The 12,271-nt window shown below is 41.8% G+C and overlaps 1 protein-coding gene across 3 annotated transcripts in view; it reads left to right on the plus strand.

Moving 5' to 3' along the window:
* The window catches only part of FIP1L1 (factor interacting with PAPOLA and CPSF1), an 83,968-nt gene that overhangs the window by 27,666 nt on the left and 44,031 nt on the right, over positions 1-12,271 (plus strand). For 2 of the 3 annotated variants that reach the window (XM_056558029.1, XM_056558036.1), the window contains exons 10-11: positions 799-958; positions 8,305-8,352. In XM_056558029.1, coding sequence (XP_056414004.1) covers positions 799-958; positions 8,305-8,352 — 208 coding nt within the window. The remainder of the gene's footprint in view (positions 1-798; positions 959-8,304; positions 8,353-12,271) is intronic. The other variant, XM_056558048.1, reaches the window with a different exon arrangement.

Consider the following 12,271-nt stretch of genomic DNA (forward strand, 5'->3'; position numbering starts at 1 on the left):
AAAGGTTTTATCCACCACAAGGTGATCATAGTACTTAACTGCCAGACAGTAATGGACGTGCTTGGGAAGGATCTGCGCTTGTCTTGGAGCTAAATGGCTATGTTGTGAGATCATGCTGTGGCTTTCCTTATGTGAAATCGCTTCCTCCAACTACAAATCCCATGATTTTGATTGTAAGTGTGAGGTCAAAGCCTTAATCACCCCCCCCCCCCCCCCAATCATAAAATTCTAATCACCTCTTTTACCATTTTTGATATATAAAAGAAACATGCTTGATATAGCCACATGTGGCATTGTCTGAACTATTAAATGATCACATTTCTGATCCTGCACATTAAACAGCATTAAATGCAGAAAATTTTTTCCAAACACCGCAATTGAAGATTTTTGATGACATTACACCCATGAAAAAATGTAACAAAAAGTCTTAACTATGCAAATGCAACCTGTAAATATAGGGGTCATGGTGCAAAAAAAAAAAAAGAGCCCTCACACAGCTCCTGTGAAATAAATGTTGTACTGCAAAGTGAAATCATTGCCCCACAAATTATTTTGTCATATAAATCATTTTTGTTTCTGGCATAATAATACATTATATGATAAGAAAAAAGGTTAATGTAAGAAGAACTTGTCCCACCCAAAAAAGGAAGAAAACATAAGCCAAAAATCTAGATTTGGGAATGGGTTATTTTGGATATAAGTTGTGCAGGTATGGTTGACTGTATTCAATTATAGGGTTTATTTTTTTTCCTCATATCTCATGTTTTCTATGCATTTGTATATGATTTTATATTTTAGGTAGTCACAGAACAGTCTCCTTCAGAGGTGGATAATAATTTCATCAAGCCACCACCACCATTTTTTCCTCCCGGCGCACCTCCAACACACCTCCCACCACCTCCGTTATTTCCACCACCTCCAAATGTCAGTACTGCCCCTCCTCTTATACCCCCACCAGGTAAGTTTGGAAGACATATTCTGGTGCGTGTTTTTCCATTCATTAATATTACTGTCTTAATTCCTGTTATTTGTTTAATTTACTTTGTTTTATGCTGTATATTAAAGTGGCGTTCTGGAGGGGAAAAAAAGTATTTCAAATCAGTTGGTAAAATTATACAGGTTTGTAAATTACGTATTATTAAGAAAACTTAAGTCCTATAAGGCTGATCAGCTGCTGTATGGCCAGAAGCAAGCTGTGTAGTCTTCCCTGTCACATAGTGCTTCCTGCTGCCACCTATGACCTGTTAGGAGCTGTCCAGTGCAGGAGAGGTTTGCTATGGGGACTTTTTTACTGCTCTGAACAGTTCCTGACAGGGACAAGGTGGCAGCAGAGAGCACCGTGTTTAACTGGAAAAAATCCTGAAGGGCATACAGCAGCTGAAAAGCATTGGAAGGCTCGAGTTTTCAAAATGTACATTCTAAATAATCTTTCTTTCTGGCACCAGTTGATTTGAAAAAATTTTTATTTTCGGAATACACTTTTAAGCACTGATAATGCATTTACCTAATATGCTTTACACTGGTTCCAAGAAGATGCTGTTTCTTTCAACTAGTTGTTTTGGAGTGTAGTGCAATTCCAAAACTTTTTTAGGGTGTATTCACACATACAGTATCCTTTCGCATAATTGGTGTGCAGGATTTTATGCTGCACCGTTCAATTTAAACTTACTGAACTCTGCTTCAAATCCTGCGCATCAAATATGCGCAGGATACTGTACGTGTGAATAGACCTTAAAGGGGTATTCCGGCTTTATACATCTAAGATGTATGATCGCAGGGGTCCCGCCGCTGGGGACCTCCACGATCCCTGTGCAGCCCACAGGCATTCTGTGTCGGGCACTGCCTCTGAGACAGGGACGTGGCATCACTAACATGCTCCCTAGTGATGTCACACCGTCACACCCCCTCCCATAGACATGAATGGAGGGGGAGTGGTGTCACCAGTGGCATGGCCGTGATGTCATATCCCTGTCTCTGAGCCAGTGCCCGGCACAGACTATCAGGGTGTGCACTGATATCGTGGGGGGAGGGGTCCCCAGCGGATGGACCCCTGCGATCATACATCTTATCCCCTATTCTTTGGATAGTGGATAAGATGTATAAAGCCGGAATACCCCTTTTAAAGTTTTGCACAATTTCCCATAATGCTGTCCTCTTTAGCTTCTTGTAGCCTTGTGTTGTCATTGTGAATGAAATGATGCATGTCTTTTAGAAGTCTTTTATATTTTACTCCGTGTTTTCTTCACAAGGCAGATTTTCACAGTGTAAAAAGTTCCCATATATCTGAATAAGTGTTTGTCGAAAGTTCATGCTGAAACAGCCCCACTCTGATTCATAGAATAGGATTTCAGATGCAGAGATTTCTAAGATGACTTTGCTACTTTTTGCCTTTGTTTTTTTCCTCATGAAGAAAACGCAGTTCTGGATCCTCTAACCCACTCAGTTATCACCAATAAAGGCAACTCTGGCTTTATCCTTACAATACAATGTTTAGCAATAACATTACATGGCATCAATTTAAGACACATAGTTGTCCATGTAATGCATGCACTGGCTGCGTCTGCTCAAGTGAGAGCTATTACAGAGAATCTCTGCTCTGGCTTATAGAACTGCATCGTGTGAACCTGTCTTAGCATATGTCCTTTCCAAGTGCATCTGTCACCAGGAAAGTCATTGTTAAAGGGGTATTCAAGGCAAAACCTTTTTTTTATATATCAACTGGCTCTGGAAAGTTAAACAGATTTGTAAATTACTTCTATTAAAAAATCTTACTCCTTCCAATAGTTATTAGCTTCTGAAGTTTTCTGTCTAACTGCTCAATGATGATGTCACGTCCCGGGAGCTGTGCATGATGGGAAAATATCCCCATAGGAGCTGGACAGCTCCTGGGACGTGAGTCATCAGAAAGCAGTTAGAAGAAAACAACTCAACTTCAGAAACTAATAACTATTGGAAGGATTAAGATTTTTTAATAGAAGTAATTTACAAATCTGTTAAACTTTCCGGAGCCAGTTGATATATAAAAAAAAGTTTTTGCCTGGAATACCTCTTTAACCCCTTAAGGACTCAGGGTTTTTCCGTTTTTGCACTTTCGTTTTTTCCTCCTTACCTTTTAAAAATCATAACCCTTTCAATTTTCCACCTAAAAATCCATATTATGGCTTATTTTTTGCATCGCCAATTCTACTTTGCAGTGACATTAGTCATTTTACCCAAAAATGCACGGCGAAACGGAAAAAAAAATCATTGTGCGACAAAATCGAAAAAAAACACCATTTTGTAACTTTTGGGGGCTTCCGTTTCTACGCAGTGCATATTTCGGTAAAAATGACACCTTATCATTATTCTGTAGGTCCATACGGTTAAAATGATACCCTACTTATATAGGTTTGATTTTGTCGCACTTCTGGAAAAAATCATAACTACATGCAGGAAAATGTATACGTTTAAAAATGTCATCTTCTGACCCCTATAACTTTTTTATTTTTCCACGTACGGGTCGGTATGAGGACTCATTTTTTGCGCCGTGATCTGAAGTTTTTATCGGTATGATTTTTGTTTTGATCGGACTTTTTGATCACTTTTTATTCATTTTTTAATGATATAAAAAGTGACCAAAATACGCTTTTTTGGACTTTGGAATTTTTTTGCGCGTACGCCATTAACCGTACGGCTTAATTAATGATATATTTTTATAGTTCGGACATTTACGCACGCGGCGATACCACATATGTTTATTTTTATTTTTTTTTTACACTGTTTTATTTTTCTTATGGGAAAAGGGGGGTGATTCAAACTTTTATTAGGGAAGGGGTTAAATGACCTTTATTAACACTTTTTTTTTACTTTTTTTTTTTGCAGTGTTATAGGTCCCATAGGGACCTATAACACTGCACACACTGATCTCTCATCCTGATCACAGGCGTGTATTAACACGCCTGTGATCAGCATTATCGGCGCTTGACTGCTCCTGCCTGGATCTCAGGCACGGAGCAGTCATTCGTCGATCGGACACCGAGGAGGCAGGTAAGAGCCCTCCCGGTGTCCGATCAGCTGTTCGGGACGCCGCGATTTCACCGCGGCGGTCCCGAACAGCCCGACTGAGCAGCCGGGATACTTTCAGTTTCACTTTAGAAGCGGCGGTCAGCTTTGACCGCCGCTTCTAAAGGGTTAATACCGCACATCGCCGCGATCGGCGATGTGTGGTATTAGCCGCGGGTCCCGGCCGTTGATTAGCGCCGGGACCCACGCGATATGATGCGGGATCGCGGCGCGATCCCGCTTCATATCGCGGAAGCCGGCGCAGGACGTAAATATACGTCCTGCGTCGTTAAGGGGTTAAACCAATGTCACAGAGCTCTCAATAATCTGGGGAGAGTAATACCTTTACTTCAGCTGCTCTTGCCTTTTATCTAAAAAAAAAAAAAAAGACTTCTTATGACAGTGTTTCCCAAGCAGGGTGCCTCCAGCTGTTGCAAGACAACAACTCCCAGCATGCCCGGACAGCCTTTGGCTGTCCGGGTATGCTGGGAGTTGTAGTCTTGCAACAGCTGGAGGCACCCTGCTTGGGAAACACTGTCTTATTAGGTAAATGAGTGTAAGAGTTTAAAAGGGCTGCCCACGGGCTGTGCTCTGATGACAACAGGTCTCTGCCTCTATTGGTTTCCTTACTGGCTTACCAGGTATGTACTGCAATAGGAAGCCAAGGCACTTGTGCAGGTTTACATTCGTCGAGCCCTGTCTATCAAACAGAGAGGGCAGGGAAGCCCAGCGGGGAGGTCTTGCAGCTGGAGGGCACTGCAGACACTTGGGCCTGCCTCTTTGATACAGCATTTTTTTTCAGAAATAAAGACATGGCGGCCAAAGTAAAGGTATTACCCCAGCATCAATTTATTGAGAGCTCTTAAAAGCTCTTTAAAGGGGCACTCTGGTGGAAAACTTATTTTTATTTATTTATATTTTTTTTAAATCAACTGGTGCCAGAAAGTTAAACAGATTTGTAAATTACTTCTATTAAAACATCTTAATCCTTCCAGTACTTTTTAGGGGCTGTATACTAAAGAGAAATCCAAAAAAAGAAATGCATTTCCTCTGATGTCATGACCACAGTGCTCTCTGCTGTCTATTTTAGGAACTGTCCAGAGCAGCATATGTTTGCTATGCTCTGGACAGTTCCTAAAATGGACAGCAGAGGTCAGCAGAGAGCACTGTGGTCATGACATCAGAGGAAATGCATTTCTTTTTTGGATTTCTCTTTAGTATACAGCCCCTTAAAAGTACTGGAAGGAATAAGATTTTTTTAATAGAAGTGATTTACAAATCTGTTTAACTTTCTGGCACCAGTTGATGTAAAAAAAAAAAAAAAAAAAAAGTTTTCCACGGGAGTACCCCTTTAACTATTAACATAAGGCAACATTTTTCATCATCTCTTCGGGATAATAGATGTAATAACATATTTATATGTTAAGGAAATTGACATTAATGGGAGGAGCACTGTTTATGTACACAATTTGCGCTGCTGCCATTAATGTCATTGAGAGTAATGCAGATGACGAAAGACTGTTTTTTCAGCTGTCTACTGTCGTTATAAACAGGGTGCAGATGGCTGAAAAACTTAAATCTTAATTTCATTCGTGGTCAAACACCTTTTAAGTTTTTTAGGATGAGATGTATTTGTTGTGACATTTTGTACAACTGAATTTCCATTCCATGCATCAGATTGGGGTTGTTTCTGTATCAAAGTCCTCTTTTACCTAAATGGGACAGTCACAGAAATGTCTGCTACATGTTTTCCAGGTTTTGAATAAAGTTTAAAGGGGCACTCTGGTGAAAAACTATTTTTTTTTTTTTTTTTAAATCAACAGGTGGTGCCAGAAAGTTAAACAGATTTGTAAATTACTTCTATTAAAAAATCTTAATCCTTCCTGTACTTATTAGCTGCTGAATACTACAGTGGAAATTCTTTTCCGTTTGAAACACAGTGCTCTCTGCTGACATCTCTGTCCATTTTAGGAACTGTCCAGAGTAAAAGAAAATCCCCATAGCAAACATATGCTGTTCTGGACAGTTCCGAAAATGGACAGAGATGTCAGCAGAGAGCACTGTGCTCGTGATGTCAGCAGACAGTTCTGTGTTTGTAAAAGAAAAGAACTTCCGCTGTAGTAAAAAAAAGTTTTTCACCGGAGTACCCCTTTAAAGGGGTACTCCGGTGAAAACCTTTTTTCTTTTAAATCAACTGGGGGCAGAAAGTTAAACAGATTTGTCAATTACTTATATTAAAAAATCTTAATCCTTCCTGTACTTATTAGCTGCTGAATACTACAGAGGAAATTCTTTTCTTTTTGGAATGCTCTCTGATGACATCACGAGCACAGTTCTCTCTGCTGACGTTATAATAATAATAATAACGCTTTATTTATTGTTGTCCTTAGTGGGATTTGAACCCAAGTCCCCAGCACTAACCACTGAGCCACCATGCTGCCTTTAGCTTACATCTGCTATGCATGGTTGCTAAAATGGACAGAGATGTCAGCAGAGAGCACTGTGCTCGTGATGTCATCAGTGTTCCAAAAAGAAAGGAATTTCCTCTGTAGCATTCAGCAGCTAATAAGTACTGGAAGGATTAATATTGTTTAATTGAAGTAATTTACAAATATGTTTAACTTTCTGCCACCAGTTGATTTAAAAGAAAAAAGGTTTTCACCGGAGTACCCCTTTAAGTAGACTGAACAGGGAAGGATTGCAGAATCAGGCTTCAAGATTTGTTTGCTATGGTGACAGCATAGGACAGTGTTTCCCAACCAGGGTGCCTCCAGCTGTTGCAAAACTACAACTCCCAGCATGCCCGGACAGCCTTCGGCTGTCCGGGCATGCTGGGAGTTGTAGTTTTGCAACAGCCGGAGGCACCCTGGTTGGGAAACACTGGCATAGGAACTGCGTACTCAAAGCCATTGGACATTTTTACACACCAATTGCAGTAGTTTCCTTTCAGATGCACCGGAGCAATAAACATGTTGAATGCATTTAGCAGTGTAGCTTTCAAGTCAGTGTACACGTCAACGCCTGATTTCCAAAGCTCATGCGTATATGATGTCTGCTCCATAAGCTGGTTTGGGATTTTCTTGTAACCTTGTAAATCAATACTTGCTGTACATCTGCAGCAAACCATGCAGTCCTGTGGCTTTGGCTCCCAATAGGCCCTATTTTATTTGTGCTCTAGCCAGCGCTTTATCTTCAAAGCTGTCACAAAAATAGCTTTTTGCCATACCTCCCTGGTTCAAGTGGGGAGAAAAAAAAAAAAAGGTTCAGTTGTTACCTCATCTTAACCAGGCAATTTGGCCAAAATATTAAGAATTGCAAATATAAAACATCCTGTGGAAGTTCTTTGGAAAGCAGAAGCCACTTTGAAGTCGGTTTCATAGACTGTATTCTCTGTATTGTGAGATTCGTAGGGGGGGGGAAACACTGCTTCATTTACTTTGTGTAGATGACCCCGTGTAGACCCCTTTTTCTTTGTGTAGATGACCCTGTGTAGGTGACGCCTTTACTTTGTGTAGGTGTCTTATTTTAACACCTTCCCTGCCATATACAGTGTAGGAGGTGAATGTCTGGTCAGAGCAGATGTTGTCACACTATTACTACCGTATAGACCTGGTATTTATATTTTTTTTCATTTTGCTGGCAGGAGAATCCCAGTAGTTTAGTAATGTTTGGCCGTGTTCAGCATTGCTTAGATGAAGGGTTCCCAAGGCTGCATTGTCTTCTATAATTGTTTTTAAAGCGGATCCAGATGTGGCATAAATTCAGGAACTTACTGGCATCTTAATAATTTGGTCATCATTATCTACTCATCCAAGCAAGTCCTGTGCTCCATAAGATGCCATTCCCGCATAAGCACATTGTACGTGTTAATTAGAGATGAGCGAAGTTACAGTAAATTTGATTCGTCACGAACTTCTCGGCTCGGCAGTTGATGTCTTTTCCTGCATAAATGAGTTCAGCTTTCAGGTGCTTCGGTGGGCTGGAAAAGGTGGATACATTCCTAGGAGACTCTTTCCTAGGACTGTATCCCACCTTTTCCAGACCATCGAAGCACCTGAAAGCTGAACTAATTTATGCAGGAGAAGTCATCAACTGCCGAGCCGAGAAGTTTGTGACAAATCGAATTTACTGTAAGTTCGCTCATCTCTAGTGTTAATATCCGCCTTCCAGTAGTCATAGCTCCGTTATCTTTCCACAATGAATGCAAATTACTGGTTCTAAGTGACTGTATATAAATCATACCATTATTTCCCCTTCTTCTAGGATCTGGATTGCAGTTATCTTTCTCCATGCAAAAACCATCTAGATATGGTATAGTGGCTTTCATACTACTCATGATTTCTAGATTGTTTTGCTTTGGGACAGGAATAGTAATGGATGCTTATAATCTTATCATAAGAAATAATGGTGTTTGTGGTGTTCGGTGAATGTGTGTGCGTTTCGTGGAAGTTCATACAAATTCCAAGTATCATTAGTTTACCTAATCTTGAGTTTACTTTTACTAAATCAATTCCTACCCTCTGGTTGGCTGCAGCGGCGTGAGCGTCACCAGCTTGTCAAGCATAATAATAAAACCATTGATAGGTGAAATGAATAACATTGATCTCAGGACAATGGGGTGACATATAGAAGGCAGGAAAAGAATAGGCTTAGTGTACCTGTTTTTTGCAAAAATGTTTTATATAATGTAGATAATACAATTATATGTATATTTGTAATATATATTGGTTAAAAAATGTGAATATTTTTGGGTGAAAAAACGCTGTCCCTGCAGCAGTGTCCTCGTTGTACAGTGTAGAATAAGGAGCAAACCCAAGGACATTGCAGGGGTCAGGACAGGGGAGCAGCCATGTTGTGTTCACCTGTGTTATAAACAGATTACATGTAAAAGGTTAAATTGCATCCCAAAGACAAGATGCTGTATGCATCATTGGGGCAAAATAATTACAATTAGTGTTTTGGTGCATTTATTATTTGGGTGCTTCTTTAGGTGGGTTTTGGAACTCCCCCCCCCCCCCCATTGTTTTCTGTGTGAGCTTCTAAGTGAAACATAGGGCTGGGTGGTATGACCAAATGTGTGTATCACGGTATTTTTTTTTTTACTTTTGGCGGTTCCACAATATATAACGGTATTTCCTAGTGCCCCCCCCCTTCCCCCCCATATTAATTATCTGCCCACATCCCCATCGGGGTAAATACTCACATATGTCACCCGCAAGCGCTGTCCTCCTCGTCCTGTTTGTTGCGGCCGCCGGCGCTGACACTCTATACTGTGCGGTATTCCTATGCCCGGGCTGCAAAAGGTAAGCAAAGTAAACTTTAAAGAGGTACTCCGGTGCTTAGACATCTTGTCCCCTATCCAAAGGATAGGGGATAAGATGCCTGATCGCGGCAGTCTCGCCGCTGTGGACCCCCGGGATCTTGCACGCGGCACTCCGGAGGCATGATGTCCCACGCTGCCGGCCGTGTGGTCGCAGGTAATCAGGCCCGGAGCGAACACGCTCCGGGGACTGATTACAAACGGGGTGCCGCGTGCAAGGTCCCCAGCGGCGGGACTCACGCGATCAGGCATCTTATCCCCTATCCTTTGGATAGGGGATAAGATGTCTAAGCACCGGAGTACCCCTTTAACGCACCTAAGTCGGCCCCAGGAAACGAATGAGGCCAGTACCGGACCAACGGGAGGTGAGTTAAAGTTTATTTTGTTTGTTTTTTGCAGCCCAGGCATAGGGATACCACACAGTATATAGCAGTGGTCTCCAACCTGCGGACCTCCAGATGTTGCAAAACTACAACTCCCAGCATGCCCGGACAGCCGTTGGCTGTCCGGGCATGCTGGGAGTTGTAGTTTTGCAACATCTGGAGGTCCGCAGGTTAGAGACCACCAGTACAGAGTGTCAGTGCCGGCGGCTGCAACAAACAGGACGAGGAGGGCAGCGCATCCGGGTGACATGTGAGTAGTACCCTGATGGGGACAGCGCTGGGCTAATAATCGGGGGCGGGGGGCGGGCAGATCAGCGCTAGCAGGTCACATAGGATTAGTTTCCCGATGTGGGGACAGCGCTGCGCTGGGCTGATTCATTCCCGAGGGGGAGGGGCCAAACCAGTATTGCGGTATGGGTTAAAATTCATATCGTGCAGCACAAAAATTTCGGTATTCGGTATGAACCAGTATACAGCCCAGCCCTAGTGAAACGGCTATGAAAAAGTACCATGTCACTTTATTTTTTGTGCTGTTTTCATACTATGTTACGCATTCCCCATTAAAGTCAATGGGGCTTTTTTTTAAGCCTGTGTGAATATACTTTAAGATTCTGATCACACTAATATAGTGGCTTGTGTCGTACAATGGACACTAGCAGCGCCCAATGAGGGTACATTTTTCTGGGTTTACTGCTGCTTTTGTACTTTGAGTTCTACCATGGCGTCCACTGTTTTGACAGCTAGAAGAGTACGGCGCCCTGCACTATTATTCCTTTCAGATGTGACAGTGTGTGAACAGGACTTTAAATGGACACAGTCACTTGACATGTCACAGAGACAAAGATAGGTCGGGGCCTCTGTGCCGAAACTCCACTGATCGGGAGAGCTGTTCTTAGCTGCAGCAAGGCAAAGATCACTACAAGCTCCAGAGTGATCAGTAATGCTGCGCACTACTTCATTCTCCTGATCAGTCTTCATCACTTCTTCATTCTCGATCAAAACTTTTGATATGTCCCTGTGACATGTCAAAATGTATCCTGAGTGACAGCGACACTTAGTAATTTGTTTTGTACAAATTAGTGAAGACTAAAGTTGGTCTATTTTTTAGTAAGGAGAATGTAGAACGCAGCTTTTGTTAAAACTGTAGGATAATAAAGAGAATATGTTTAGGTCAGTCTTTTGTTCAGAACAATGGTTATCATTAGAGATGAGCGAACGTACAGTAAATTAGATTCGTCACGAACTTCTCGGCTCGGCGGTTGCTGACTTTATCCTGCATAAATGAGTTCAGCTTTCAGGTGCTCCCCTGGGCTGGAAAAGGTGGATACAGTCCTAGGAAAGAGTCTCCTGTATCCACCTTTTCCAGCCCACCGGAGCACCTGAAAGCTGAACTAATTTATGCAGGATAAGCCATCAACTGCCGAGCCGAGAAGTTTGTGACGAATCGAATTTACTGTAAGTTCGCTCATCTCTAGTTATCATATACCCTGTTTAGGGAGGGTTCACACCCAGCGTTTCTTGATAAATGCCACTGGCGTTTTTAGAGCCAAAACCAGAAGTGCCACAAAAACTGCAAGATATTTTCCAATGCGGTTTGTGTGAAGTCCCCAATTTCAATGGTTCTAATAGTGAAAGGGAAAATAACTTTGAGATGTAGCAAGAGATAATGGAATGTGTTGTGCAGTAGTTTTCAGTGTGAACAATGTTGTACTGCAGGGAATGTGGAATCACTTGTCTTAGGTTTAACCTGGACTTTTGGTAGGTAATAGTTCTCAGTGTAGAGATCCAGCTGGTGTAGAGTTACAGGCAATGCTTTCAGGGAGAAGGAATGCAAAATAATAATAATTCTTTAGAAAAAAGCTAATATTCTATGTAGTGCCACCTATAGGAAGCTATCCTGGAAAGAGCCTGGAAAGAAGGACTGGGAATTGTCAGGAGTTGCATTATGTATTTGGTTCTGTTACATCTGATCTGTTTAGTACTCGTCTGGTCAGGTCAAGACGCTGTCTATTTTGTAGACATTACATCAGTACTCGATCTGGGCCAAAAACATGGATCTAGAGATTAGTATGAACATCACTGGAGATGCTTCTCCAAGAATAGTGTAATAAAGCTCATGTAACAGAGCTAAGGAGGTGTTCTTACTTATGTTGTACTGCTTCTGTTGGATCCTTAGGTATATTTTACCACAGCTTTTCCACAGATGATTACGGTATATACTTCCCTGGGTTCCAGTGATCATTGCTTGAAAACTGAATTAAAGAGACCTTGGTAACTGTAAACATGCAATCCATGTCCTACTGGGACTTAAGTGCAGACTTTATTCCTACATGTGCCTTGTTTGAACCAGTTTTCATGAAGATAACCCCCTCTCCATATGTCTATGAATGCATATGGACATCGTAGATGGAAATCCTTCCCTGCAGGCTTCTCTCTGAGACAGAATGGAGAGCTACTCGTATACCAAAATGGGACCTGGGGTGATAAGATGGTTGCCCCAGTAGCAACATTTTGCAACGGGTTGTCT

This window comes from Hyla sarda, chromosome 1, assembly GCF_029499605.1.
Source record: "Hyla sarda isolate aHylSar1 chromosome 1, aHylSar1.hap1, whole genome shotgun sequence".
NCBI classification, from domain to species: domain Eukaryota; kingdom Metazoa; phylum Chordata; class Amphibia; order Anura; family Hylidae; genus Hyla; species Hyla sarda.